Source organism: Podarcis filfolensis (genome assembly GCF_964270895.1).
Source record: "Podarcis filfolensis genome assembly, chromosome: 1".
NCBI lineage: Eukaryota > Metazoa > Chordata > Lepidosauria > Squamata > Lacertidae > Podarcis > Podarcis filfolensis.
Window position 1 is genome coordinate 122,742,227 of NC_139604.1, and position 26,693 is coordinate 122,768,919.

Sequence of the window (26,693 nt, forward strand, 5' to 3'; positions counted from 1 at the left end):
AGCAGAGAGTGTAGCTGAAACCTGGCTTTTTAAGGAGCCTGTAGCAGTGGCTTTCCTTAAGTTGTTCTTTCTTTTGAACAAAAACAGAAAGGTTTGCTGCTGCTTTGGAAGTGGTACTAGATGTTCCTCCAGTAGCCCATTGGTTCCTTCTGCCCAACAGAAGGACACTCTGCCATTTTGGGTAGAAGAAAAATGACGCCCTACTAAGCGTTCATTGAAGCATTTTGGCTTGTCTACTACGAGAGGCAAAACGACAGGTTAAATGGATCATTGGACTGTGTCCGTAAGGGGAACCCTGCACGATCTTAATTTAAGGAAGGAAGAAACATTTCCAGGGAAATTAATCTAACAGGGGTGACTAATACCAGGTATGGCAAGGTTCCCAGAGATGTTTAGCTGCTCTTATGGCAGCAACGATTATTATTTACTTATTTCATAAATTTGATATACTGCATAATAATAATAATAATAATAATAATAATAATAATGATAATGATGATGATGATGAAATACACCACCTTCAAAGTGGTGCTCAGGAATGAAGAGTTTGCTAGCCACACCACATCTGAGGCCCATGACTGTGGGGTTTTGATCCAGTGAGCCACTGGATTTATCCCAGCTCTGTGATACTATAGTCCCATGCTTTGTGTTTTTGATATGGAAGAGACTTGCATGAGCGCTCCTAGGTCCTCAAAATGCAACACGGAATTTGGGCCTAAGAATGGAATTGCAAAATGAAGTTTCTTAACGAGTGCCGTGTTTTTGCAGCTGAAATCTTGGAGTGTTTAATTCACTCTCCCAAGGTTTAGAAAGAACACGAAGTAGCTTTGGAATGCATAATTATACAGGTTACTGCCGATTTCCATTTCAGGGAGGTACTAAAGTACCAAGTCGAGCTTCAAGGAAATCCCCACTGAGTGATCATACAAATTGGAACTGAGGTCAAGAAGCTTTAATTCCTTTGATATTCTGCATCACACTGTATATGATAAAGTCATTCTCAGTGAAAAAGAAAGATAATGTGGCCAGGGCCAAACTAATGGTGCAAAATGTGGATGGCTCTTTAGGGTTCTGGAGAACAGCAGAGAATATTAACATTGGCTTATTTCCCTATACTTGAAACATATTTAGAATTTTACAGTATTTTTTTGTCTTAACTGCAGTGAGGATGTGGTAGGACACATTTCTGTGGTCGCTGGTGTTTGTGAGTAGCTCTACACATCCCTCTCCTTCCTTGGAGCATTTACAGGGAAGAAATGAAGGATGTTCAGGAATCATGCTTTGAGGGATGGGCTCCTCTCCCTGATGAGCCAGCCTCTTTTGCTTACTTGGAGTGCCTTGGCCTTGCAGCTTCATTTGAAGAAGAGGAGTTGGTTCATGTTGATATCTAAAGTATTGAGGCAAGGCTGAGATCTCAAGTGCTATTCCCTTTATATATTTTTGGTTCTCCTGGCTGATGAGTCTTTGTTGTCTGTGCAAAGTACACCCACCCCTATAGGTTAAGCACCCCCCACCACCAAAGTTTCCACCAGCAAGCTCCTATTTCTTTGCTCCTAGATGGTGTGATCCCATCCTGCACATGGATATTTCTGGGGCTGTGCTGCAGTAAGCTAGTTACAATCCTATCCTTTGCATTGTCCATGAGTTTGAGGGGGAGACAGTAATCTTGGGCTCTCTGTTTTCTTTCCATGTGCACCACTTATTTTGTACACGTAGTGTTACGGCATCATCAACAGTAGGACTGACTCCTGCACAGACACAGGACCTGCACTTAGATTCTGCTCTTCCTGTTTCATGCCTAGAACTATATCTAGAGGCATCGCTAGGCTCCCTTGGCAAGGAGACGTATTGGCATTCCTCGTTCCCTTCTGGGCAAGAAGATGTATCTGTGCACGCCCCCCATCCCTTGTTCCATTGGCAAGGAGCTGCTACCCCTCCACCATCCCTTGTGCCCTTGGCAAGGAGATGTTGGCCACCCAAAGCAGTGTAGCAGCTGCCTGGGGAGAGTGTGGATGGGCAGGTTGTCTCCTATCCATTTTGAGCCAGAGTGGAGAAGCACGATTTTTGTGCCCCCTGGGCATACGTCCTTGGTTGAGGCCAAGCTGGCCGACCCCTTGGTACATCCAGAATTTCCTTCACACCAGCAGTTTTCCACTAGTGTGAGAGTTTCACCAGTGTTGTTAACAGCCAGGTAGATTTCCTACACGGGCAACTTCAGGTTTCACCGACAGACGTGGCATTGGGAACAATCCCATCCGTGCCCAGAGGGCATAAATCAGGAATTGATTAAGCACAGCTTGTTGGCTACCACTACAGATTCAGTTCCTTGCTAGAGATTTTGCAGACAGATTATTTTTGACTACATAAACATACACGCAGAAAAGCCAATCTTGAGGGATTCTTTTGTTAAGAGTGTAGAATCTAAACATGTGTTGTTCTTTAGCAAATTAAGCCCCCATTGATTCGATTACTGTCATTCATTGGATTTCCCCCCTCTTGTGAAATAGTGCCTTAAAAAAAACAACCGAATAAAGGAGCGCAAGAACTAAAGAAACATATTACAACTTGCAAGAATTTCCCCCCAGTGTATATCTCTCTAAATTACCTTGTCAGATGAAAGCTGGCTCTTATGATTGAGCTAGAGAAAAGGTTACCGCTTTAAACTTCAGAACTCGTTTCTGGAGAGCTGAAAAAGGAGCATAGACTTGTGTTAACATTTTAAGCACAGTTATGACAGAATTAATTCATGGAATCATGGAGCTGGAAAGAGCTAATTTAGTGTCGTCGTCAGCAACTAGATTTGCTGGAAGACCACTTTGAGAGGTCAAAGTTCTCAGTCTGTCCCAACCTTTAAGGTGACGTGGCGGTAAGCCTCATTGCCACAGCTGTCAGTTATGCCACACCTTCTAGGCTGTTACTTTGGGACCCCATAATTCTCTTAAAGGGGCTGTGTTTGGCACCAAAGACCCCCAGCTGCTAATTCCCCAATCTTCCCTCAAGTCTCTCCCATGTAAAAAAATGTTCCCTACCACAAGGTTTCCAGACAAATCCTCCCCTCTCCTCCCCCTCCTCCTCCTCCTCTTCCTCTTCTGCTACCTTTACCCTCTTGACTCTAACCATGGTTTATTGTAACATTTGCACCAAACCAGCCATTCTGTGCAACCAGAGTAGAAGTGGGCTTTCGTTGCCTGGTTAGGGTTAACCATGTAGTTGCAGAGATGATGCTCCGTTACGGTTAAACTGGCATCGGCACCGAACCTCTAATTTAAGCCAATAGTGGGAATATTCCGAGGACACCTTCATTGCTAGTACAAACATCCCAAGTCACTAAACTCAGAGGAGTGTTTCGCACCATGCTGGGCACCTGTGAAGCCATCTACAGGCAAAGTCAACAGGTGATGCCATCGTTGCTCATGTTTTCCTAAATTTATGTCCCAATACAAATGTCCACCAAATGGTGTTCAGGTGAGGGATGCATTTGTACTGGAAATATCGGAGAGAAAATGAATGCATAAGCCTGTGTTCCAAGTCTATTAGCCATGCTTGAGAGATGAAACTCTGTGCTAGGCCACACACATACAACATGGAATGCTTATGGCCCTGTTAATTTGATTAATGTTACACAGCAAATTACTTATCTTGTTCCCTAGAAGTGCCAGTAACCTCAGAATTCACATCATTTCAACAGGATCTTGGTTAAGAGGCAATAGTGCTGTAGTTTGGGCCCCCCCTTTTTTTAAAAAGAAAAACCGAAACATTTTTTTTCACGTCTCTTTGAGTGCTATTAAATTTAATGTCAGACTAGTAGGAAAGATGTTTGAAAGCCATTTAATACTGCTACCAAAAGAAGTTAGATTATGCTCAATTTCTGACATTAATGTGCTACTTAAGATAATTTATCAGATTGTGGTATTAAAAAAAAAAGACATCCTTTTTGCAACGGCTGCTGCATTGCATTCTAATTTGACTGCCCCCCCCCAACCTATGTAGATTAGTAAGGAACTTCCCTTCTCCCCTGTGAAAAAATGTTGTTTTTCCTGGGGTTCTATTCTGTACACGCTTTGTAGCGCAGCATCGCTTACCAGAGTAACTGTAAGTGCCTGTCTTTTTCCTAAGCTCCTGTCAGGTTTTTTTTTTTTTTTTAAGAAAACAACAATTGTTGGAATGACAGAATCCTTTGATGTCAGACAATTGAAGGGTGTGCATGCACGCGCATGCCCATGATTGCATGAGAGAGAGAGAACTTGAATCATCCAACAACGTACTTGGAAAAATCATGCGTTTTGCCTTCTATCATTTCTTAAAATGACATTTGGTCTTTTTTGTTTTCTTATTCATTTCCCCAAGCCATAGCCAAGTCCCACTAACATGATTTACTGATCCTGTAGGCTTTTTCCTAAGCTGCTTGTATGCCCTAATCACTTCTCCTTATGATAGTTGTTTGATGGATAACAAATAGCTACTTAATTTTGTCATCTTTATTGCCGCTTGTTTCCTAATGACTGGAATGCAGCTTCCAATATAAATCATCTTGCTCCCTTGGAAAAAATTTCAGTCCATGCCTACGGTTGGGTCAAAGGCATCTACAGTACCTCTCTCTCTCCTCCCTTGAATGCTGAAGACCCTCCATAGCCCTCTCTGGAAAATGAAACTCGTGGTGATCTCCCTCATAGGATTGTTGTAAAGCAAAACAAGAGAAAACAATCCTAAAAAACAGCCCCCAGACAGCCTGTGTGCATTGTGCAGCTATATGAATGATTAATGCGCACAGTAGGATGAAGTCGCTCCAGCTAATACGGTCAATGAATGAAACCAAAGGTGGAAAATTGTATAGAAAATACATATTTTCTTCTATTCTGTGCCTACTTTGAAAATAAAATAAAATAAAATGGTTTTGTGCACACCTTTGGGGAAGCAGGGAATCAATTTTTGCTTAATAGAGGCCACTTTCTAACGGCGACAATATAAAAGTGCTTCTTTGACGTTCTCCCATGAGAGTTTGACAGTCTCTCCTAGCGTAGCCATTTTTGCATATAAATTTGCCATATGCTATCAGAAGCAGTACATGGAGGGGCATCTGAGAACTGCACACAGTAAACCAATTTTGCAAGGGTTATATATCTGTCAGTTGCAATTAAATCCACAAAACACCTTTAACTCTGAACTAAGGCTGTAACTACTACATGTTATGGCGGCGTGGCCCATTGGTTAGATAGAATGTGGGCAATTTCAATTGGGGACATAGAAAGAGCAGGAAGGAAAGGAAATGGGCCTTAAATCCTGGACCTCTTTGCTGCTGCCCCCATCCTCCGCTGCTTTCTGGGTGGTTGTTGAAGGCCCCTTGGGTTGAATCCAACTAAGTAATACTCATCGTAGACCCATTAGACTCAGTGGACATGAATCGCCCAGTTATTGTTGCTTTGTCTTGAGAGAGAATGGAGTGCGCCTCCAGAACTGAAGTCGAATGCCTGGGCAGTGTGTATGGAGGTCCTGGGCTGCTGATGTGGTCCAAAGGACATGTTTGGCACCAGCTTGGCTGCAGGAGTTGCCTGAAGGAGGCGTACAAGGCCTTAGGGACTCCACTCCGGATTTGTGTAGGATTTACACCTTAGCCTTTTCTTCTTCCAAAGATAACCCTGAAAGCCGTGGGGTTTTTGCATCAGAGTTTTCTTTCTCTTAGATGGGCTACCTTCCCAGGTGGATGAGCCCCATCTGAATAGCCCAGTGGCCCGTTGACTTCATTGATAACAACCCAGTGCTTGTTTTCTGCCTATATTGGACTATTCCCTTAGGAAAGAAAGAAAAAATGCTAAAAAGAGAATTGTCTTTTTCGTGCCGTTTACAAGTCTTCTTTAAATGTTTTGCTGTGTACGCATAAATGAGTGTTTGAAAGGAGGGGGAAATCTTTGTTCTCTCTTTCTTTTTTTGCCGACTTCAGCATATATCCACTTAATTTGCCCTTAAAAGTGGCAGGAACAGGAGGATTACAACTTGTGTGCATGTGTATGTTTTGCTTTGGTAACCTTTCTTTTTCCCTGACTCCTGCTATATGTTGACAACCAGATCAATGAGAGAAAAGGACATTCCCAGGATATCTTCCTTCCATCCACTGCATTGACATTTAAATGAACACCCATTGTTAACAGTTCCTTGCCAGATATACCCTGACCCTCCTGCCCATCCATTTCCAGGAACTTTCCAAATTACTTACTCACATGAAAACCCCTGAAGCCTTTTCAGCATATGCAATTATCTTCTTCTTCTTCTTCTTCTTCTTCTTCTTCTTCTTCTTCTTCTTCTTCTTCTTCTTCTTCTTCTCCTCTCTCTCTCTCTCTCTCTCTCTCTCTTTAACCAAACAGGCTTGGAATTTAATAGGATTTCCCTTAGTAATTCTACTGACCCCCCCTCCCCCTCCCCCCAGACTGGCTCAAATATATAAATCTGGGAAGTTCAGCAGTTTAATGTTAACCTACAGTGTACAAAACCCACATGAATTACAGAGGCAGTTAATTAGCAAGATAGTTGTGTGATTTGCATAATACAGACGGCTTCATGAATAAAGACAAGCATCCGCTCTTATGAGGATGCTTAGTGGGGCTGCCTTGCGTGCGTTTGTTTTAGGGTAATTTGCAGAAATTACAGCTTGGTTCTTAGCAGAGAGCCTTCCAAAGAAACAGGCTAGTTGAAATTGCACGGCCAATGTGGATTTAGGTCTTTGAAAGTCACGTCTGCCATCTTGCCCCTTGCCCTGTTGTAGCAAAAGAGAAGGAAGTAGTCCTATTGATGGGCGGGGACTACTTTTTCCAAACAGGGCCCAATTCAAGAGTGGCCATCCCCATATGAGCCTCTTGGATAGGTGAGCAGTCTTTTTTTCACCTGATGGCAGGAATGGGTCCAACTCCTGCTGCATTGCAAAGGAGCACTTGGAAGCACGTGGCTTAGAGTGTGTTCCCAGTTATTCCTTTGCAGGGTGGTTTGTGTTTGGTGCTGTTTCAGTTTGGCGCCAAATACAAGTTGTGCTGCTTTCGGCCGGATATCCATCCCACTTGGGTGCTCTGATATCTGCCGAAAGCAGTGCGCTTTGCTATCGACAGCAGAGCGAAACAGCACTGAATGCCAGCCAGCCACAGCTGAAAACAACCAGGACCACATTCCTAAGGCTTTAGGGTACAGCTGTAGCTTTACCTGCCCCACACCTGATGGCACATGTCAGGCGAGTGTCAGGTGGGTGTGGCCTGGCCAGAATGGTCTTGCGGGCCAAATTGGGAGGCCTGAATGGGCCTATGGAACAGAGGTCCCCTACCAGCAGAATAGTGTCAACAATATATAGTGTTAAAAGTCCTTCTTTCTGATTACCCTGACATCTCAGTTTAGTCATTTGGTGACTTACTACTTTGTGTGACACAGAGACGCTACCTCTGGCTTAAAGGTAAAGGTAAAGGGACCCCTGACCATTAGGTCCAGTCGTGACCGACTCTGGGATTATGGCGCTCATCTCGCTTTATTGGCCGAGGAAGCCGGCGTACAGCTTTCAGGTCATGTGGCCAGCATGACTAAGCCGCTTCTGGTGAACCAGAGCAGTGCACGGAAACACCGTTTACCTTCCCGCCGGAGCGGTACCTATTTATCTACTTGCACTTTGACGTGCTTTCGAACTGCTAGGTTGGCAGGTGCAGGGACCAAGCAACGGGAGCTTACCCCGTCCCGGGGATTCGAACCACCGTCCTTCTGATTGGCAAGTCCTAGGCTCTGTGGTTTAACCCACAGCGCTTACCTGCCCTAAATGCCTACAAGACATTTGGTATCAGGAAAGATGGTATCTCAGGCTTGAGCTTGCAGGGCGAGGGACCAATAAATAGCTTGCAAACAGGCTCTCCCAGTTTCCTCACTTGCTGCTAACACCAGTTAGCTCAGTTGGTTTTTATGTATATTGCCCTGAAAGTTTTATATTGAAGAGCAACACAGAAGTCTAAACAGAAAACAAGCAAACCAGACTGGTTCTCCACTAGCTTGCGTTCAGCTCCTGTCAAGCAGTACAACAGAGCTTTATCTGCAGTTATGTACAGTCATGTAGTCTTCATTTTTGCTAGGGATGAGGACTGATGGGTTAAGCCAAAAGGCACATCTGATTTAGGTCCTTTTTTAAAAAGGCAGAAAGAAGGGAACTGAAAGCCAAGGAATATTCAAGTGTGACAGAAAAGGTCACCATATGTTTCTCTTCAGATTTTAATGTTTGTCAAATGCACAGATGGAGATATAGATATATATGGTATACAAATGCATGCTCTGAACAAATTTTGGCAGACATCTTCAATATCTTTCTGTGACCGCGATGGTGCGAATGAAATCATTTTGCAGTTCTCCAGCCCTTGGGTCTCCAACATGGTGTTCTTCAGATGTCGTTGGACTGTACTTCCCATTAGCCGCAGCCAGAAAGGCTTGTGGTCAGGGATGATGGGAGTTGTAGTCCAACATCTTCTGGAGGTCATAACATTGGTTACCCTTGCCCTAGCTCTTCAAAAAGAGTGTGTGGCTAAGTAGCCTTATCCTCTATGAATTTCTTCTATTCACATGGGGCTCATCCACCTGGGAAGGTAGCTCCATCTAGGAGAAAGAAAACCCTTTCAAAGCCGCCAAAGTTGGTGGCCATCTCTGCCTCTTGTTTCATCATTTCGGAAAGTAACTTTTGAATTCTTTGCACATGTGTACACCAGAAGCCAATTCAAACTCATTTTCAGTGTTTTTGTGCGAAGTCCTCAATTCCCTCGCTCTCAGATGAGGTCACTTGTTCTTGTTGCACAGGAGAGAAAAAATAAGTTTTTAAAAAACGCTTAATTAAGGGAATAAAAGCATTTGAATACATGGCAGGTGTTTTCATCCCCTTAAATTTGTTCAGTCATCAGTGTGCATAACTGAGATTGCATACTTGTGAGAGGAGAGGGGAAGGGCAAGGCACAATGAATTATGAAAATTAGGGGCTCGGTGTCAGGATGATGATGACGCATCCTGTTTTTACTCCTCGAAATTGCTAGCTTTCTGCCGCTGACTTTGCAAGTGTATAGCTTTTTCTCAGCTCCCCTGGATGCGGGTGGTGATGTCCTCAGGCGTTCAAGTCTGGGCTTTTCCTCTTGTTCTTGTTGACTGGGCAGGTTGTGGCCTCTAGGGGAATCACCTTTATCCCTAGGGCGATGAATTGTGATTGAAACACTTTAATCGCCCCCATGGTTATGGGCCTGTAAGTCTCTTAAAAAAAAGAAGTTTTCCCCTTGAGATGTCCTTTTGATCTCCTCCTCACCTGCTTTCCTCCACCCCTTCTCACGGCCTCACATCTCCCTGCAGAGAGCTAGAGGCAACCCCAGGAAAATAGAGACAATGCCTTACACCCACAAAACCATGGATTCTGCTGCCATTCGTAGTTGTCTGGCTACTTCCATGTTGCTTTGTCTGAGAGACACAATAGAGAGTGGATAGGAATTGGGGGGAAGAAAAGCAGTTCTGGCCCCAAAACATTTTGCTGCTTGGGGCTAAGGCTGGACAAATTCATCGGTTTTGGTTCTCTCAGTTTCTTGTTTTTCCTAAAATTCAGTTCTCCACAATTCTGCTGTAATCTGTTGAGGGTTCTTTTTTCTTTTTTTAAAAATCCTCATGAAAATTCTTCAACATAACTAATAAACAGGTTTTTGGTTTCAGTATTAAGTGGAGCTTTGAGAAATATGCACCAAGCCGTTTCCCCCAGTGGCAGATATTTTTGTATGTCATTTCCCCTAAAATTATGCACATATGTGCACTCTAATATGTGCATTTTTGTACACATTACTTGACTGGAGAAGTTGGAATTGGACTCGTTTTTATTTATGTTGTATGTCCTTGTCCACCCCATAAAGCTTACGGAGAGAAGAGTTAATTTTCTTGCTGCATTTACACACAAGACAGCTGAGTGGGAACTATGGGTTGGCTTAGTTCTTCAAAAAGGATACTTAGGAAGTGAAAACAATCCTTCCAAGAGCCAACCCTTAATTCTAGATAGGAGACACCTTCCCAGTGCTGGGTTCTGGCAGGTATTAGCTCAAATTACTCCTCAGAACAAAGGTCCATACAGTTAAAGCTATGGTTTTCCCAGTAGTGATGTATGGAAGTGAGAACTGGACCATAAAGAAGGCTGATTGCCAAAGAATTGATGCTTTTGAATTATGGTGCTGGAGGAGACTCTTGAGAGTCCCATGGACTGCAAGAAGATCAAACGTATCCATTCTGAAGGAAATCAGCCCTGAGTGCTCACTGGAAGGACAGATCCTGAAGCTGAGGCTCCAATGCTTTGGCCACCTCATGAGAAGAGAAGACTCCCTGGAAAAAACCCTGATGTTGGGAAAGCTTGAGGGCACAAGGAGAAGGGGATGACAGAGGATGAGATGGTTGGACAGTGTTCTTGAAGCAACCAGCATGAGTTTGACCAAACTGTGGGAGACAGTAGAAGACAGGAGTGCCTGGTGTGATGTGGTCCATGGGGTCATGAAGAGTCGGACACGACTAAACGACTGAACAACAACAAACTCCTAAGGAATATGTTGGCCTGGTTTCTTTCCTCTTATTCGCTTGGAATTTATTAAGATTATGATTATAATTTCTGTTTCTGTTTACAGGCCTAACATAAGAGTATAGGAGCCATTATGGGAAGACATTTTAGGCTCTGGGTGTGAAAAGAGTCAGCCTTGGCTTACATCCTTTCGTATAGCCAAGTGATTGTTTTTAAGACACTACAGCAAATTGCTGATGTTGAAGGTAACATTCTTCTTAAGGTCAGGATGGAAATGTGATTACCTTAGCCACCATCCCACACTAACTGTAAAACTCAGTGCAGATAAACACAGTTTACCGGTGTATTTGGCTGGAGAGCCAGTGTGGTGTAGTGGTTAAGAGCGGTAGATTCGTAATCTGGTGAACCGGGTTCGCGTCTCCGCTCCTCCACATGCGGCTGCTGGGTGACCTTGAGCTAGTCACACTTCTCTGAAGTCTCAGCCTCACTCACCTCACAGAGTGTTTGTTATGGGGGAGGAAGGGAAAGGAGAATGTTAGCTGCTTGGAGACTCCTTAGGGTAGTGATAAAGTGGGATATCTAATCCAAATTCTTCTTCTTCTTCTTCTTCTTCTTCTTCTTCTTCTTCTTCTTCTTCTTCTTCTTCTATGACGTGTGCTTGCAGTTTCCTTCTAATTCGGTGCATTTTTGAAGTGGTGTCCTCTTCTTTGTATATTTTTGCACAGAGAGGAGCGTTTTCCCGCCCTCTTGGCGATATGTCAAGGTCGGAGGAAGCTCTCTAGCACGCATGCACTGCTAGGAGCTTCACGCAGCCTTGAATGTGTCACCTACAATACACTTTCCCCCCCTTTGAAGCAACTGCTTCTTTTATTTTAAGGTTCGCTTATTTTCTAGGACTGTCTTTTCATATTCATATCAGCCTAGGCGCTGGGGGAGGCGGAGAAGGGAAAGAAAGCCAAACAGCAGAAGAATAAGAGAACCACTTTGCAGAGCTAACGTGTTTGAGTGATGTTGCGTTCCTGAGAGCAACATTTTTTTTTCCTAGCCAAGGAGGCCTCAGTAGATATTTAACCTCTTTGTTATTTGGAAAAAAGATGTACAGTGCTGCGTGCCAAGGAATATTTCTTGAGATGGATAAAATAAGCAGTTATATCTGGGCACAGCATAGCGCTCTGAACTGGTGCTCCTCTTAGAATAGAGGGGAAGGGGGCAGCTAGAATGTGTGTGTGCTTTGGAGTTCCTGCTTCCCCAAGGAAGCTGTTGTATCAGGGCAACTGCAGAGGAGATGAGCAGGGCTGGGCAATATATCAATATATTGTCCAAAACGGGTTTGAAGTCCATATTGTGATATCAGTTTCATAATTTTTGACCTGGCAATGTATCAATGTATCAATTTTTGACCTGGCAATGTGTGTGTGTGCGTGTGTGTGTGTGTGTGTGATGCAAAAATTGCAATGTGGGGAAAACCATAAAGCCAGTCAATGTCTCTGCATAGCTCCATTATTATTTCAGACATCGTATATCGCAATGTTTAGCTGGTGATATATCGCAGTGTTGAAAACCTGATACTGCCCAGCCCTAGAGATGAGTTGGAGGAGTAACGACTATCGCAGATACTACCAAGACTGTAGGCTAGTTCACACTTGCATTTGCACAACTTAATTTCTCCCTGCTTGACAACCATGTGCTTTTAAATGATTGGCAGCTGAGTGTGTGAAGGCTCCATGGAAAAGCACGGCATTTGAAGTGATGTCAGTGCTCTACATACAAGGTTATTTCCCTGTTGCCCCATTCATTCTTGCAAGCCAACACTTGTCACAGTCTTCAGATGATAAATACGCGAACCTCCCTCCATTCTGTTACTTAGGGGAAGGGCCATAGCCCAATGAATAGAACAGAACAGTGTTTCTTGTGCTAGTCCACAGGCCATAGCAGAAGATAGCTCTGTGGTAGAGCATATGCTTTGCATTCAGAAGGTCCCGGGTTCAATATCCAGCATCTCTAGCCAGAGCTGGAAAAGAACCCTGTCAAAAAGCCAATTCCAAGTGGCATAGACAGTGCTATGCTGGGTGGACCAAGCAGCGTTAGAAACTTAAGATATACTGTATAATCTAGGTGCCAAATGGCTCCTTAAACCAGGGTTACAGTCACCAAAACTGAATGCCTAGTTGTCATTTTGGGGCAGATGGCTTGAAAGTCATATTTTTGGGTTCCTAAAATTCATTCTGGTTGTGTAGATAAAATACAACAGATAGAATTCTATTGGATGTGTTGTTAGTGTGTGAAAACAGTCCAGATCCAAGGATCGCCAGGCATGCACCTCCAGATGGTGGAGATGTCAGGCACCAGAATGGTGCCCTGGCATCTTCACTTGGTCGCAAGTGGTCAATAGCCAGGTGCAAAATGCGTCTGGCACCCAGCGAATTTCGAACGCTGACCAACAGTCTGACTTCACTATAAGACCGTTTCCTGTGTGGGTGGTGAAATTGTTGTTGTTGTTTAGTCGTGTCCGACTCTTCGTGACCCCATGGACCAGAGCACGCCAGGCACTCCTGTCTTCCACTGCCTCCCGCAGTTTGGTCAAACTCATGCTGGTAGCTTCGAGAACACTGTCCAACCATCTTGTCCTCTGTCGTCCCCTTCTCCTTGTGCCCTCCATCTTTCCCAACATCAGGGTCTTTTCCAGGGAGTCTTCTCTTCTCATGAGGTGGCCAAAGCATTGGAGCCTCAGCTTCAGGATCTGTCCTTCCAGTGAGCACTCAGGGCTGATTTCCTTCAGAATGGACCGGTTTGATCTTCTTGCAGTCCATGGGACTCTCAAGAGTCTCCTCCAGCACCATAATTCAAAAGCATCAATTCTTTGGCGATCAGCCTTCTTTATGGTCCAGCTCTCACTTCCATACATCACTACTGGGAAAACCATAGCTTTAACTATACAGTGGTACCTCGGGTTACATACGCTTCAGGTTACAGGCTCCGCTAACCCAGAAATAGTGCTTCAGGTTAAGAACTTTGCTTCAGGATGAGAACAGAAATCGTGCTCCGGTGGCGCAGCGGCAGCAGGAGGCCCCATTAGCTAAAGTGGTGCTTCAGGTTAAGAACAGTTTCAGGTTAAGTACGGACCTCCAGAACGAATTAAGTACTTAACCCGAGGTACCACAGTACGGACCTTTGTTGGCAAGGTGATGTCTCTGCTTTTTAAGATGCTGTCTAGGTTTGTCATTGCTTTTCTCCCAAGAAGCAGGCGTCTTTTAATTTTGTGACTGCTGTCACCATCTGCAGTGATCATAGAGCCCAAGAAATTAAAATCTCTCACTGCCTCCATTTCTTCCCCTTCTATTTGCCAGGAGGTGATGGGCCCAGTGGCCATGATCTTAAGTCTGAGCTCAGTTTTCATTTGGAGTTAAAAGAGTTAAACTCATGCATTTTTGACAACTTGCAGGTAAAAGTGATGGTGAGAATTTGCCCGTTGCAAGGAACAAAAGACACATCGGAATCCATGTCGTTTTTGAAGGTGGACCCGCGGAAAAAGCAGATCACACTTTATGACCCATCTACCAGCAGCCTTTCCAATGCTGGCCACCGAAGAGGAGCAGTAGCCGTCCCAAAGATGTTTGCCTTTGATGCTGTATTCCCCCAGGATGCTTCCCAGGTACCAGAACTGAGGATATAATGCTAATAATTTGGGTCGCTGCCGTGGCATTTTAATTTCAGCAGGAGAATTCTTCGCAGCTTTTAGGATGAATTTCCCCCCCTTTGAATTAGTTGGTTTAATTACTGGGAAGGCATGCTAATTAATAGTCAGTTCGCAAGGTCTCATGCTGTTTTAATTTAGCCCAGATGTGAAATTAAGAAGCAATATCTGTGGAGATAATTCTGCTCTATGAATACTTCCCTGCTGTACTTCCTTGTGTTATTTAAAGCAACACACACACACACACACAACCGGTGAATTGCAGTGGCACAGTTCACAATCACATGCCTCTCTAAGCCTCAGGTTCGGGAGACCATTTATAGATATTTTAGGAGGTATTCCACATCTATCACATCTTCAGGTGTTTAGCTGAGAAGGACACAACAGAGCAGTGGTTTTTATGCTGTGTTTTAAGGATGTGGAGCATGTGAATTCCTAACCATGAAGATCACGGTTTCCAAACTTCAAACTCTTTAACAACACATAGCTCCAAAGCATCACTCATCACTGTTCCTATTGTCCTCCATAAGTTGCAGGGGTAACTGAAAGCCTGTTGTACTCACATTGGTTCCCCACAACAATTTGAACCCTTCATCTCTCACGGTTATTTTCACGGTATTATTTGTGCAAACCACAGTTTCCCCAACATAGATGCATGGCAAACTGTGATTTGCTCAAACCAGGAAGTTAGGCTGGGCATCAGGATACACATGCAAGGGGAGGGAGGAGGTGGTGCATGAAACCCTGGCCCCAAGTAACTTGGCAGTGTCATCCACTTGATTAATTAGAAGAAGAAGAAAAAAGAGGAATTGGACTAAAGCAGGCATCCCCAAACTCGGCCCTCCAGATGTTTCGGGACTACAACTCCCATCATCCCTGGCTAACAGGACCAGTGGTCAGGGATGATGGGAATTGTAGTCCCAAAACATCTGGAGGGCCGAGTTTGGGGATGCCTGGACTAAGGAAATGTGTGGGTGTCTGACAGAAGTAGGTTGAGACTGGGGGTAATGGGCCTCCCTCCTCCCCAAATCTCCCTCTGCAGGTTCCATGTATGCCGACGTCTCTCTTTCATAGCCGTGGAGACCAGAAAAGAAGCACGTATAAGCTTGAATTAATTTTTTGAATTTGGGATTTGAACGGTGCAAAAAGATTACACTGTAGACTTCTGATTTCTGTCAGTTTCAAAGCTCTGTCTAAACCTCACTTTTTCAAAATGTTAAGCATTTGGCAAGCTTTAGTGTTTGACAGACATCAAAGTAGAGCATCTAGTTCTGCCATGTTATTTGATATCCCGACACGCAAATGGATTGGAAATGCAAGGCAACCCAAACTTCTCTGGAAGGCTGGAAGTAATGCAAAATGTGCTATAAAGTAGAAGCCAGAATGCAGTAAGAGAGCAAGTGTGAGTTGACTTGCACTTCTTTCCCCTGTGCCCCTGTCTTGTTTGAACTGGTGAGGTGTACATTTCTGCCATGGGGGAATAGCACACTCCCTTCCCATATTGCTCACAAGTTTCCTAAGTTGCTTGGAAACTTTTCTGTCTAGCAACCAACTAAGTTCAAATAATAGCAGGTGGCAACGAGTGCTTCACACACACAACATATTGGGGTTTTCATTCCCTGTTCTGTCTGCACCCCCAAAAAATCTGCTCTGGAGGGGCCCCTAACCCTCCAAAACTTACTTGAAGGTGCATGGATGTGGGGCTGGAGGGGACAGAAGAGGAGGCTGTGTTGCGTTGGATATGGACCAATAGTAAGAATATTTTTTCCGGGATGTGGGGACATGACACAAACATCCTCCCCTGTAGACAAGACCCAAAAGTGTATGGAAAGTTTGCACAAGTAATTCATGCTTCCTCTCTCTCATAATTTCTGTGTATTTTCCAAAATGCTTTCCCCACCCCCCATGGGTTCCAATGGTTATAGTTCCCATAGCTAAGATAAAACAAGAGAACTTTCAAAATTTTAATTTGAAGCTCCGGAATCCGTCCGCTCATCCCCCCGCCTTCCCTAAGCCAATGTCTGGTGGAGCTCCTTAGCAGTGAAGCTGCTGCTTATTACTAGGAATACATGGATGAGATATTATATTAGCCCTACGCTTCGATGGAGAGCATCTCCTTTGTTACCGAGGTCATAAAATTGATACTCCATGGGAGCTGGGATAATGGGATACGAAACTATTGTGGGCTTAGATAGTAGTTTTTATTAGAGGGGGCGAAAATGAGATGTAGACACTAAAATAATACGACTAATGCCGTGAAATGCGCAACAACATTGTGTTTGGGTTTTTTCCTCGTGTCAAAGGCATGGGAAAGCACATGCCGATTACATGCTCCGTGACGGGTTTCCAACTTCCCTTCTAGGCTGAGGTTTGTTCCGGAACAGTCGCAGAAGTAATCCAGTCTGTCGTGAACGGTGCAGATGGCTGCATCTTTTGCTTTGGCCATGTCAAGCTTGGTGAGCTCCCAAATTCATTACAGTTAATTACTATGTCAGTCTGGTAATTACATGCTGTCAGCCCTTGGAACAATAAACCTGGAGTATATGAATAGATTAGAATTTCTTTTTAATTAGCTTTGCAAACTTCTCCTGCTTTATTTTTGCATTGGGACCTTAAGGCTCCCCCCACTTTTTCTTTCAATCCATTGGGGGGGGGGGAATTCAGCCACACACACACGAAAACATACACACTCGTTGCTTCAGGAACAGCTTTTTTCCCCCTTTTTTGGTAGGGAAAGGTGTGATGAAAATCAAAAGATCCATAAGGCTTCAACAAATTAATTGGCTGGGGGGGGGGGAGTTAGCCAAGACTGGGAGAAATTAATTGAGTTTAATACCTAAGGATTAATAATGACATACGCGAAAGGTACTTTTTACATCTGTTCTCTCCCATTGTCTCTGTGTTTGGAGTTATCTATCCAAGGTAGAGTGGCCCAACCTTTTATACCAAGTGGGCCACATGAGTACTTTTAGCATGGAACCAGTGGACCGCACACTTTCTTGTCATGCACACGTGAGGTTGGAGGGAAGTGAGGCCAAAATTTGACACCCCCTGCCCAGCCCTCAGGCTGCCGGCCCAAAGCTGGCTAAGCTAGGTGCCCAGCTTTAGGAAGGAGGTGCAAGGCTCTGGAAGTGTCCTAGAGCCCTCACACTCCCTTCTCAAAAACGGGCAAAGTACCAACTAGTCTTTGGGAAGGAAAGGGGAGCACTCTTGGACCCTGTCAGGGAGCGCAGGAGCCTCAAACGTTGCCAAAGACAACCGAAAAAAGGCTTTGAGGGCCGCACATTGGACCACCCTGATATAAGGGCATGTTCAAACAGGGGTATTTTTTTCTCATTCCTGAAAGACAGATGGTTTCTTCTTACGGCCAACTGCCAATCCCTCAGCTGCAGAGAGCTGCATGGGCGATATAGTTATGGGTTGTGGAGTTCATGGTCAACCCCGATCACCACAAAGCGGAGAAATACTTCAGACTCTTAGCCTCCACTTCCAGGTTCAATGAGGGGAAAGCCATTTCACCTCACAGTGTTCCTTGAGGCATCTTGAGTGATGTCACCTCTTCTCTGCCCCTTAAGCACAGTAATTGACGGGGTGGGCAGCTGTGTTAAAGGCAGGCAGCCATCTTTCCCTTGAGGGCGGACTTCCAGAGGCTGCATGCCAGGGGTCAGCAAGGCCTGAGGTAAAAGTGGGCAAAACAAATGAGGGGAGTCCTAACTTTTGTATAGTTGGCAACATTTCAGTCAGTCATAAGTTTCTTCACACAGACACATGAATGCATGTCCAGCTCTGAGGGTCTTCTGTCGGTACCCTCACTGCGAGAAGTGAGGTTACAGGGAACCAGACAGAGGGCCTTCTCAGTAGTGGTGTCCGCCCTGTGGAATGCCCTCCCATCAGATGTCAAGGAAATAAACAACTCACTGACTTTTAGAAGACATCTGAAGGCAGCCCTGTTTAGGGAAGTTTTTAATGTTTGATGTTTTATCATGTTTTTAATATTCTGTTGGGAGGTGCCCAGAGTGGCTGGGGAAACCCAGCCAGATGGGCAGGGTATAAATATTATTATTATTATTATTATTATTATTATTATTATTATTATTGTTATTATTATTCTCTGTCCGTCCACTCTGGGTGCAGAGGAAGGCCAGTGAGGTGTGTGGTCTAGGTAGAGTCTTGATGGGTGAACAGAGAGGCCTGGCATTTGGCCCCTGGGAGTAAGGTTCTCTACGCTATGAGCCACACAGGAAGCACAACACAGGAACCTGCAGGGACAAAGAGAGGCAAAATGGAGAACATCCCTCCCCTACTTCTTTCTCTTCAGTAAGAAGAACAGTGCTGATGCGCACACCCATTGCCTTCCGGAGCAAGACAGCACCGGGGCTACTGCTGTGGGCTTGATGATTATAAAATTTCCGCTTTCCCTTCCAGGCAAATCCTACACAATGATTGGAAAGGATAACTCCACCCAAAGCCTCGGCATTGTTCCCTGTGCCATCTCGTGGCTCTTCAAACTAATCAACGAGCGGAAGGAGAAGACCGGCACTCGTTTCTCCATTCGCGTGTCTGCTGTGGAGATCAGTGGGAAAGATGAAAACCTTCAAGATTTGTTAGCTGAAGTAGCCACCGGCAGCCTGCAGGACGGGCAGTCCCCAGGGGTCTATCTGCGCGAGGATCCGATATGCGGAACTCAGGTATGTGAACAGTTTTGAAATTCTGGTTTACCCTTGTTCCCTGGTTTATTTATATAAATGTTTTTAAGAATTCCTTTCATCTGACAACAATTCTCACCAATTTTAAAGACGATACTTTTTAATTGCTTTTTTTCCATTTTTAATCCCTAATCCCAGAGTGTACATATTTGTTTCCGTTAGCACCCTTGAGGCTTGCTCTGTTCAGAGAGGGGGGGATCAGTTACCCCGTCTTAATTAGTCGTTTTCTTGTTTATATTCCAGCTTCAAAATCAAAGCGAATTAAGGGCCCCAACAGCAGAGAAGGCTGCTTTCTTCCTCGACGCAGCCCTGGCAGCCAGGAGTACGAGCAAACCCGAGTGCAATGAAGAGGATCGGAGGAATTCGCACATGCTCTTCACCCTCCACATCTATCAGTATCGCATGGAGAAAGGCGGAAAAGGCGGAAGTACGTTGATCTGCTCACATTTAATTCGTACTGCCTTCGCTTATTTTAGAAGAGTGAATCCATGTGGAACCGGGTTAATATTAGTCAAGAATTCATTTTACTGGGTTAGGGCAATTGTACGCCTTTGCAGACAGTCCTATCTGCTTGGCCAATGGGATTTTGAAGGAAGTTCTATCCCTTTCTTTCAACAAGCTCGTCCCTTTGACATATCCTTGCACCTTTTCAAGTTGGTTCATGCTGTATGAAAGTAAGCTGAGTTCTTCGGGAGCCGTGACTTAGATACCACCTGCCCCTAGAATTTGGTGCATTGGTCAGCTAATTCTGCCTGTTCACTGAAGCTTTACATCCATCCACCCATCACCATTTAATTCCATGACGGGTGGCCATCTGTCATGGATGCTTCAGCTGAGATTCCTGCATTGCAGAGGGTTGGACTAGATGATTCTCTGCCATTCCAGCTAGGGTTGGATCAGCGAGCGTTGTGTAAGTGGTGTTGCTGTTGCTTTTCAGTGTCAGGCGGACGCAGCCGTTTACATCTCATTGACCTGGGAAGCTGTGAGAAGGTTCTAAGCAAGAGTCGAGATGGAGGGGGCTCCTTCTGCCTGTCGCTGTCCGCCTTGGGCAGTGTCATTCTGGCCTTAATCAACGATGCCAAACATGTTCCCTACAAGTAAGTGCACTGTTCTACCCATGTGAAACTCGTGGCCTCTGACCTGATTTTAAGATTGCTTTTCAAAGCCTTATCACCTACCTATAGTCCAGGTCAGATGGTGCCGTAAAGGTGTTACACTGTTGGACGTTACAGCCCCAGATTTAATTACTTCCTTCTCCAAGCAATCAGAAAGGATTCCGCTGTGTCCGGATAATGTCCACATGTAGCTGCTTCCTGTTAGTTCTTTCCCCCGACCCCCCAAGAAAGCCTTTCCCCCCAAGTCTCTTGCAAGGCCAGCGTTGTTTTGTTCCTTTTAGTATGAAAGCAGTGTGAAAATAGCACCAGTCTTAACAAAGAATGGGAAAAATTCATAATTTATCTAGAAGCAAATGAAAACATTAGCAGGCTTACAGTAACACTTGTAATGTAGCCAGTACTATGGAGACAATGGAGTTCTACAAAATACAGATTATTGGGAAAGATGCAGTAGAAAAGGTTTAATAATAGGACCCATGGAGGGGAGGTGGGAAGTCAAGAGATTTGGAGGAATCTGTAAATGTGGATGTGTATGATTGTATTGTTACAGTTTTATACTTGTAAAACCAAATAAAAATTATATCAAAGAAGGAAAAAAAGAGAATAGCACAATAAGGCGCATGCTATTTTTATTTTATTGCAAAATTGGGCTGGATTGCTTTCTTCTCCTTGAAGGTTATACGTGAGCATGAGATGGCTCATACATGGAAAATCTCACACTCGCATATAACCTTAGAAAACAAACACAAGTGAATAAACTACAAGTGGTGCTTAGAAAGCCTAAGGAAAGAATTGTAAGTTATTATAGACACTGAGCCATTGCACTCAGGTCCTGCTTAAAGGCTGGTTGGCCATGGTAAGGATAGGGTGCTGGACTAGACGGGCCTTTGGTCTGCTCCAGCAAAGCTCTTCTCGTGTTCTTATTTGTGTTTCTCTTGTGTTCCCCAGGGACAACAAACTGACCATGCTGCTGAGAGAATCGCTCGGGAACATCAACTGCAGGACGACCATGCTCGCTCACATATCGGATTCCCCGGCTAATTATGCAGAAAGTCTCACAACAATCCAGCTTGCCTCCCGTATCCATAGGATGAGGAAGAAGAAATCCAAGGTTGGTGTGCAAAACCAGCGAAGCAGGAGTTCTCTCCTCTACCCCAGAATTCCTAAACCTGGGTCCCCGTGTGTAAGACTGCAGGTCCCATTTCCCCTGACTATTGGCTTAGCTTGCTAAGGATGATGGGATTTGTAGTCCAACAACTTCTGGAGACCAAGGGTTGAAGAACAGTGTGGTAGACTATATAAGTCTAGGTTGCCATACTTGACCCAGGGATAATGTCTGCTGTTTTTACCCCTCTAAAGAGTGGAGATGGTTTGTGGCAGCAGCATGCCCTGAGTCTGTCTCAAGCATTAACTCATGTATCTTACTTGCCTGATACAAGCTGCAAAGCAACAAGTGCTTTTTTATTTTTTAAAAATGCAGTAACTCAGTGACTGTCCCTTTACACCCAGCAATAAAATCACTCCTCGGAAGGTAGCAGCACAGAAGCAAATCACATATTGAGACTGCATATGCAGATGCTATGAAGTGCTCCCCACTGAACTGTGCCGTCCCTTTTGTAGGCAGTAGGGCAGGAGGTGGGTGCATTTGAGGGCTTTTCAAAGGGATGGGAAACTACCGCCACTTCTGCTCCGAGGAGGCTGCCTCTGATATCCCCTGAAGTTCCTTTAATTATTCTCTCCATAAGCTGCCTTGAGTCCTGGTCTGGGAAAAAGGCAGACTATAAATAATAACAATAGGATACTACAAGATGATAGAGCATCATAATCAGAGAACCTCTTAGTTAACACAACAACAACAAACCAGAAGTTACCAGGATCGGTGCTTCTGCTGAGGCAAAACAAAGCTGAGGTTCTTTTCCATTGTGGGCGGCTACAGTTTCTTCGTTGCTTGATTGGACCAAGTGCTCTAAATCTGTTGCAGGGAGCCAAACAAATTTTCTGCAGCATGATTATTTATAAATGTTGCTCATAATTATAGCAGAGAATAAGATTTGGGGCGTGGAACTGCAAATGCCATTGGGTGGGAGGGATATACCTGCCCTGCTTAATGCATTTAATGCGAAAAAATGCATTTTATTGTTTTGTGCAATTGACAGTATGCATCCAGCTCTTCTGGAGGAGAAACCTCATGTGAAGAGGGCCACATACGAAGACCTCCTCACCTGAGGCCATTTCATCCAAGGACTGTAGCTCTTGACCCTGACATTCCTGTGCTGAACCTTTCCAATGAGACCGATTATTCCTCAAGCAGCGAACAGTCCTGCGACACAGTCATCTACGTGGGTCCCAACGGTGCAGCTTTGTCGGACCGGGAGCTGACAGATAACGAAGGCCCCCCAGAGTTTGTTCCCATCATCCCTTCCCTGAACAAGAAAAGAAACAAGGACACCCCTGGCCTTGCAAAGAGCTCTGACAAAGACCTTTTTAAGTGCAACACTTTCGCAGAGCTGCAGGAGCGGCTGGAATGCATCGACGGAAGCGAAGAGCCTGCCAAGTTCCTTGGTGGGGAAGCCCCCGGCACGTCTTGCAGCGGCACCGTCCCGGCAAGTACAGAAAGCGAACAGTCCAAACCAAAACCACCGTCTCCTCCTGGGGGATTAAAAAAACCAGCCTTGCAGGAAACAGGGCCTCCTAAAAAAGGGCACAGCCTTTACTTCCAGCGCAATGGCAGCTGCCCTGAGAAGAAGGCCTCTCCTGCGAAGATGGAACACGCCAAACAGCAAGCCAAGCCTGAAGGCAAGAGAGCGGACTCGGACGGAGAGAAAGAGGACTCCTATAAGTTGCCGGCGTGTAATACTGCTAAGGAGCAGGAGCCAAGCCAAGCCGTCGCTGAGCCGGTTGTAAAAGAGAAATCTTTGTATGCCAAGAGGCCGTTGCCCAGCCCTGCACCCCCACCCCCTCAGCAGCAGCAGGAGTCTCCAATGAGGACCAAGCAAACGTACCTGAAGTTTGACCACTGTAACGCAATCAGGACGCCTCCCGTGGGAATGAGCAAGCAAGTGGGTAGCGAATCTGAATCTAACCCTGAAGGAAGCACATTTTCGGCAACCAGCAACACAGAGCACCAAGGAGATGGCATAGAGGTCCATAGGTTCCGGTCCTCTTTCCGAAGCAAGTGCTTCGACCGGGATATCCTGACGACGACGGTGACGTTGCAGCAGCCCGTGGAGCTCAACGGCGAGGATGAGCTTGTCTTCACAGTTGTTGAGGAGTTGTCCATCAGCGGGATCTTGGATAACGGGAGGCCTGCCAGCATCATCAGCTTCAACAGCGACTGCTCCCTGCAGGCCCTTGCCTCTGGATCCAGGCCAGTTAGTATCATCAGCAGTATAAATGATGAGTTTGATGCTTATACCTCCCAGGCAAGTGCCACCGGTGTCAACATTGATATCGTCGTGCCTTTTGCTGAAGACCCCTTCTCGAGCAGTAGCAGACGTTCCTCCATCAGCTCGTGGCTAAGCGAAGTAAGCATCTGTACGATTGAGAGCGATGGCTGCCGGTCCGGCGATGGTTTTCTTGCTCAGTCCTCTTACAGCTGCAGCAAGTCTGAGGAGCCCTTTATCATGGGTTCTCCCAACGCTCTTGTTCCCTTGCAAGCCGCCCTAAACGACAGCGGCTTCTGCTTTTCAGAGCCGGAGAGCAAGAGCATGATTTCCATCAGAGCATCACCAGGTGTCAACAGGAGTCCTCAGAACTGTGACGTAACCAAAGCATCTCAGACAGAAAGTGCTCTTTGCATCACCGACCAGCCAGCGTATGCTAAGCCTTCCAGCTCTCAAAACACAATGGTGATAGAAACGATACACTCCAGTCTTCCCCGGAGAACAAAAGCTACCTCATCCCCAACCCACAACAACAACAGCACCCTCAGCTGTAAGGAACTGCAGAAACCGCGTGTGATGTTTGAAGACCCCTGGCTGGTTCGTACAGGTGATCATTTGGAAGTAGACTCGCTGATATCTCCAAACTCTGCCATGTTCAGCGCTGAGAAGCAGTCGGCGAAGACTGCCCAACATTTAGATGGCTCAGCTAGGCCAACAAAATCCCAGACAATGCTTGCTTGTTCACAGAGGGTTGTCGATGGTTGCGAAATGGCCTGCAAAACGTCCAGCGGAGCGGCTAAAAAACCCGATGCCGTCACAAAAATGCCACAGCTCAGGAGAGGCGCTACAACACTGGGTGTGGTTCCTGTGTCGCACAGCAGCGGTGCGGCTGCAGAAGCTATGAGCAGGGGAAGTTGTGAAGCTGTTTTTGCCACCGGAAGCCTGAAAAAGAAAACCCTGCAGCAAAAATCCAGCATGTTGCCCAGACCAAGTGGTACAATACCTCCAGCACCCCCTGTGCGTAAATCAAGCCTTGAGCAGAAAAATGGAGGGATACCGAATGGCGTGGGCAAGGCCTCAGGACTGGACCTTGCTAGGGCCACTACATCGAAGAACGAGGACGAGTTTGATTTGCGATTGAGAGCTGGGTTGTGCGCTACCGAAAACAGTGGCGGCAGAGGCAACCTAAAGGCAGACCACTCCTTGCCCAAAGCGACCTCTAGTTTGAAGGCAAAGGCATCCAAAAATGAAGCTGTCCATCGATATGGGAGCCACATGTCCCTCGAGAGGTGCGACAGCCTGACGTCGGTCGGATCGAAAGCCAACCTGAGTAGAGAAAATGGCAGCATTGGGAACGGCAGGAATGGCCGGATGGTTCCAAGGCTTGGAGTTCCCCCTGTCCCTTCTGGCTTGACGTCGCCTCCATCGCTCACCACACCTTTGCCCGGCAAAAACAGCCAGGCCAAAGGTGCTGCAAGCCAGAAGACACTGGCCAACGGGAATAAGAGCCGCAGCCTTTCGGCCAGCGGGTCCAAGTCTTTGAGCTCCTCTGTGAAATCGTTGGCTCCGTCCGTTGGGAAGACCTCCGGCATCCCCTTGAGTGGGAAAGCCGTGCCGCGGTCTCTGCAAGGCGTAAGCAGCAAGCCTGGTCGAGGAACCATCATGGGAACCAAACAGGCCATCAGGGCAGCCAACAGCCGTGTCAACGAGCTGGCGTCGGGCAGTTCGGTCAAGATGAGCCACTTCCGGGTGTCGACAGACTCCGACAGCGGCAACGACAGCGGGATTAATCTGAGCGATGAGAAGTCGCAGGTCCCGGTGCTACCGTCTCCGTACAGCAAGATAACTGCCCCAAGGCGGCCTCAGCGCTACAGCAGTGGGCACGGGAGCGACAACAGCAGCGTCCTGAGTGGGGAGCTGCCCCCAGCAATGGGCCGGACGGCTCTTTTCTACCACAGCGGCGGCAGCAGCGGTTACGAAAGCATGATCCGCGACAGCGAAGCCACCGGCAGTGCATCCTCGGCGCACGATTCCATGAGCGAAAGTGGCATGTCTTCGCCTGGTCGCATGAGAAGTTTGAAATCCCCAAAGAAAAGATCAACAGGTAAGGAAAGGAGCTGGGGCGGGGGGGGGGCACACAACTATCCTAATGTGAGCCTTCCCATTTCCTTGGATTTAAATGGTTCCCTTGCGCATTACTCCAGATGTGTAGGAAATTGGAACCAAGCACCGGGTGGGGGCGGTGGTCTGGATTGGGACCCCCACGTGTCAGGGGGAGAGGTTTAACATTTCTCTTCCTTGCTTCTAGCCTGTAAAAAAATAAGTTATATTGATGCCTGAGGCAAGTGGTCCTCTCCCCCCGCCCCCAAACCACTGTTTATTTTACAAGGAGCTCATTTTTCCATGATCGCAGTGGGGGAAGGGGTGGGGGTTTAACCTCCCCCTCATGCACTATGGTCCCAATCAGATCAGGGCCCTCATTGTTTTAATTAAGGGGGGGCACAACCTCCCTGAGATTGTTTCAGCTTTGCTTTGCAACCCAAATAGCCTGTTTTCTGCCCTTCATCCCCATCTAAGACTGTGGTTTTTGAGGCGTGGTCGGGGAGGAATCCTTCAAATTCATCATACTTTTAAAAACTATTCCTTTTAAGATGCCGTGCTTCGTTTCAGAATTTAATTCGTCTCTTTGCACAACTCTGATTGGCAGGTCCCCCAGTGAAAATAAATAAGATATAAAAGAATTTTTTTTCAAGAAAAAAAGAATGCACTAAACTTTGTGATTAATGCTGCTAATTAGCTACAAACCTAAGGCTTTCATTAGTTTTACAACACATTTAGACAATCAACTGAAATTAGAAATAGATTGGAGATTCACTTGTTTAATCAGTTCCAAGTGGCTTCGTCTCATATAAGTGTTTACTTAGACTAGCATCCCCTCCAACTTCTGGAAGAAATGAGTAAGAGATTATCTAGTTTGATAGTGGACAAGCCAAGTTAGAGAGCAATTCATTCGGGGCTTATTTTGCTAAAGTAGCTTTTCCCCCCTGAAGCGTGTCTTGCTAAAGTAGCTTTTGATTTTTCAGGTGGTGGCAACAGACATTTTCACTATGAGTACTAACAAACAAACAAAAAACGAACGCTATGACAACAGTAATAACAATATCAACTTTCCTTCTCCACCCAACCCCTCAAATGGTTTACAAGTATAAGATCATTTACAGTAGTCCATTATGCATTGCCAAATTAAACACCTCCACTCTT

The 26,693-nt window shown here is 45.7% G+C and overlaps 2 protein-coding genes across 5 annotated transcripts in view; one reads left to right on the forward strand and one right to left on the reverse strand.

The window, feature by feature from the left end:
- LOC310766010 (uncharacterized protein) overlaps positions 1 to 26,693 on the reverse strand; it is a 776,685-nt gene that overhangs the window by 227,235 nt on the left and 522,757 nt on the right. The window lies entirely within an intron of this gene.
- The window catches only part of KIF26A (kinesin family member 26A), a 159,059-nt gene that overhangs the window by 124,918 nt on the left and 7,448 nt on the right, over positions 1 to 26,693 (forward strand). For all 3 annotated transcript variants that reach the window (XM_083609131.1, XM_083609132.1, XM_083609133.1), the window contains 7 exons: positions 13,977 to 14,186; positions 16,591 to 16,684; positions 18,654 to 18,916; positions 19,178 to 19,361; positions 19,872 to 20,031; positions 20,998 to 21,160; positions 22,206 to 25,536. In XM_083609131.1, the coding sequence (XP_083465257.1) occupies positions 13,977 to 14,186; positions 16,591 to 16,684; positions 18,654 to 18,916; positions 19,178 to 19,361; positions 19,872 to 20,031; positions 20,998 to 21,160; positions 22,206 to 25,536 (4,405 nt within the window). The remainder of the gene's footprint in view (positions 1 to 13,976; positions 14,187 to 16,590; positions 16,685 to 18,653; positions 18,917 to 19,177; positions 19,362 to 19,871; positions 20,032 to 20,997; positions 21,161 to 22,205; positions 25,537 to 26,693) is intronic.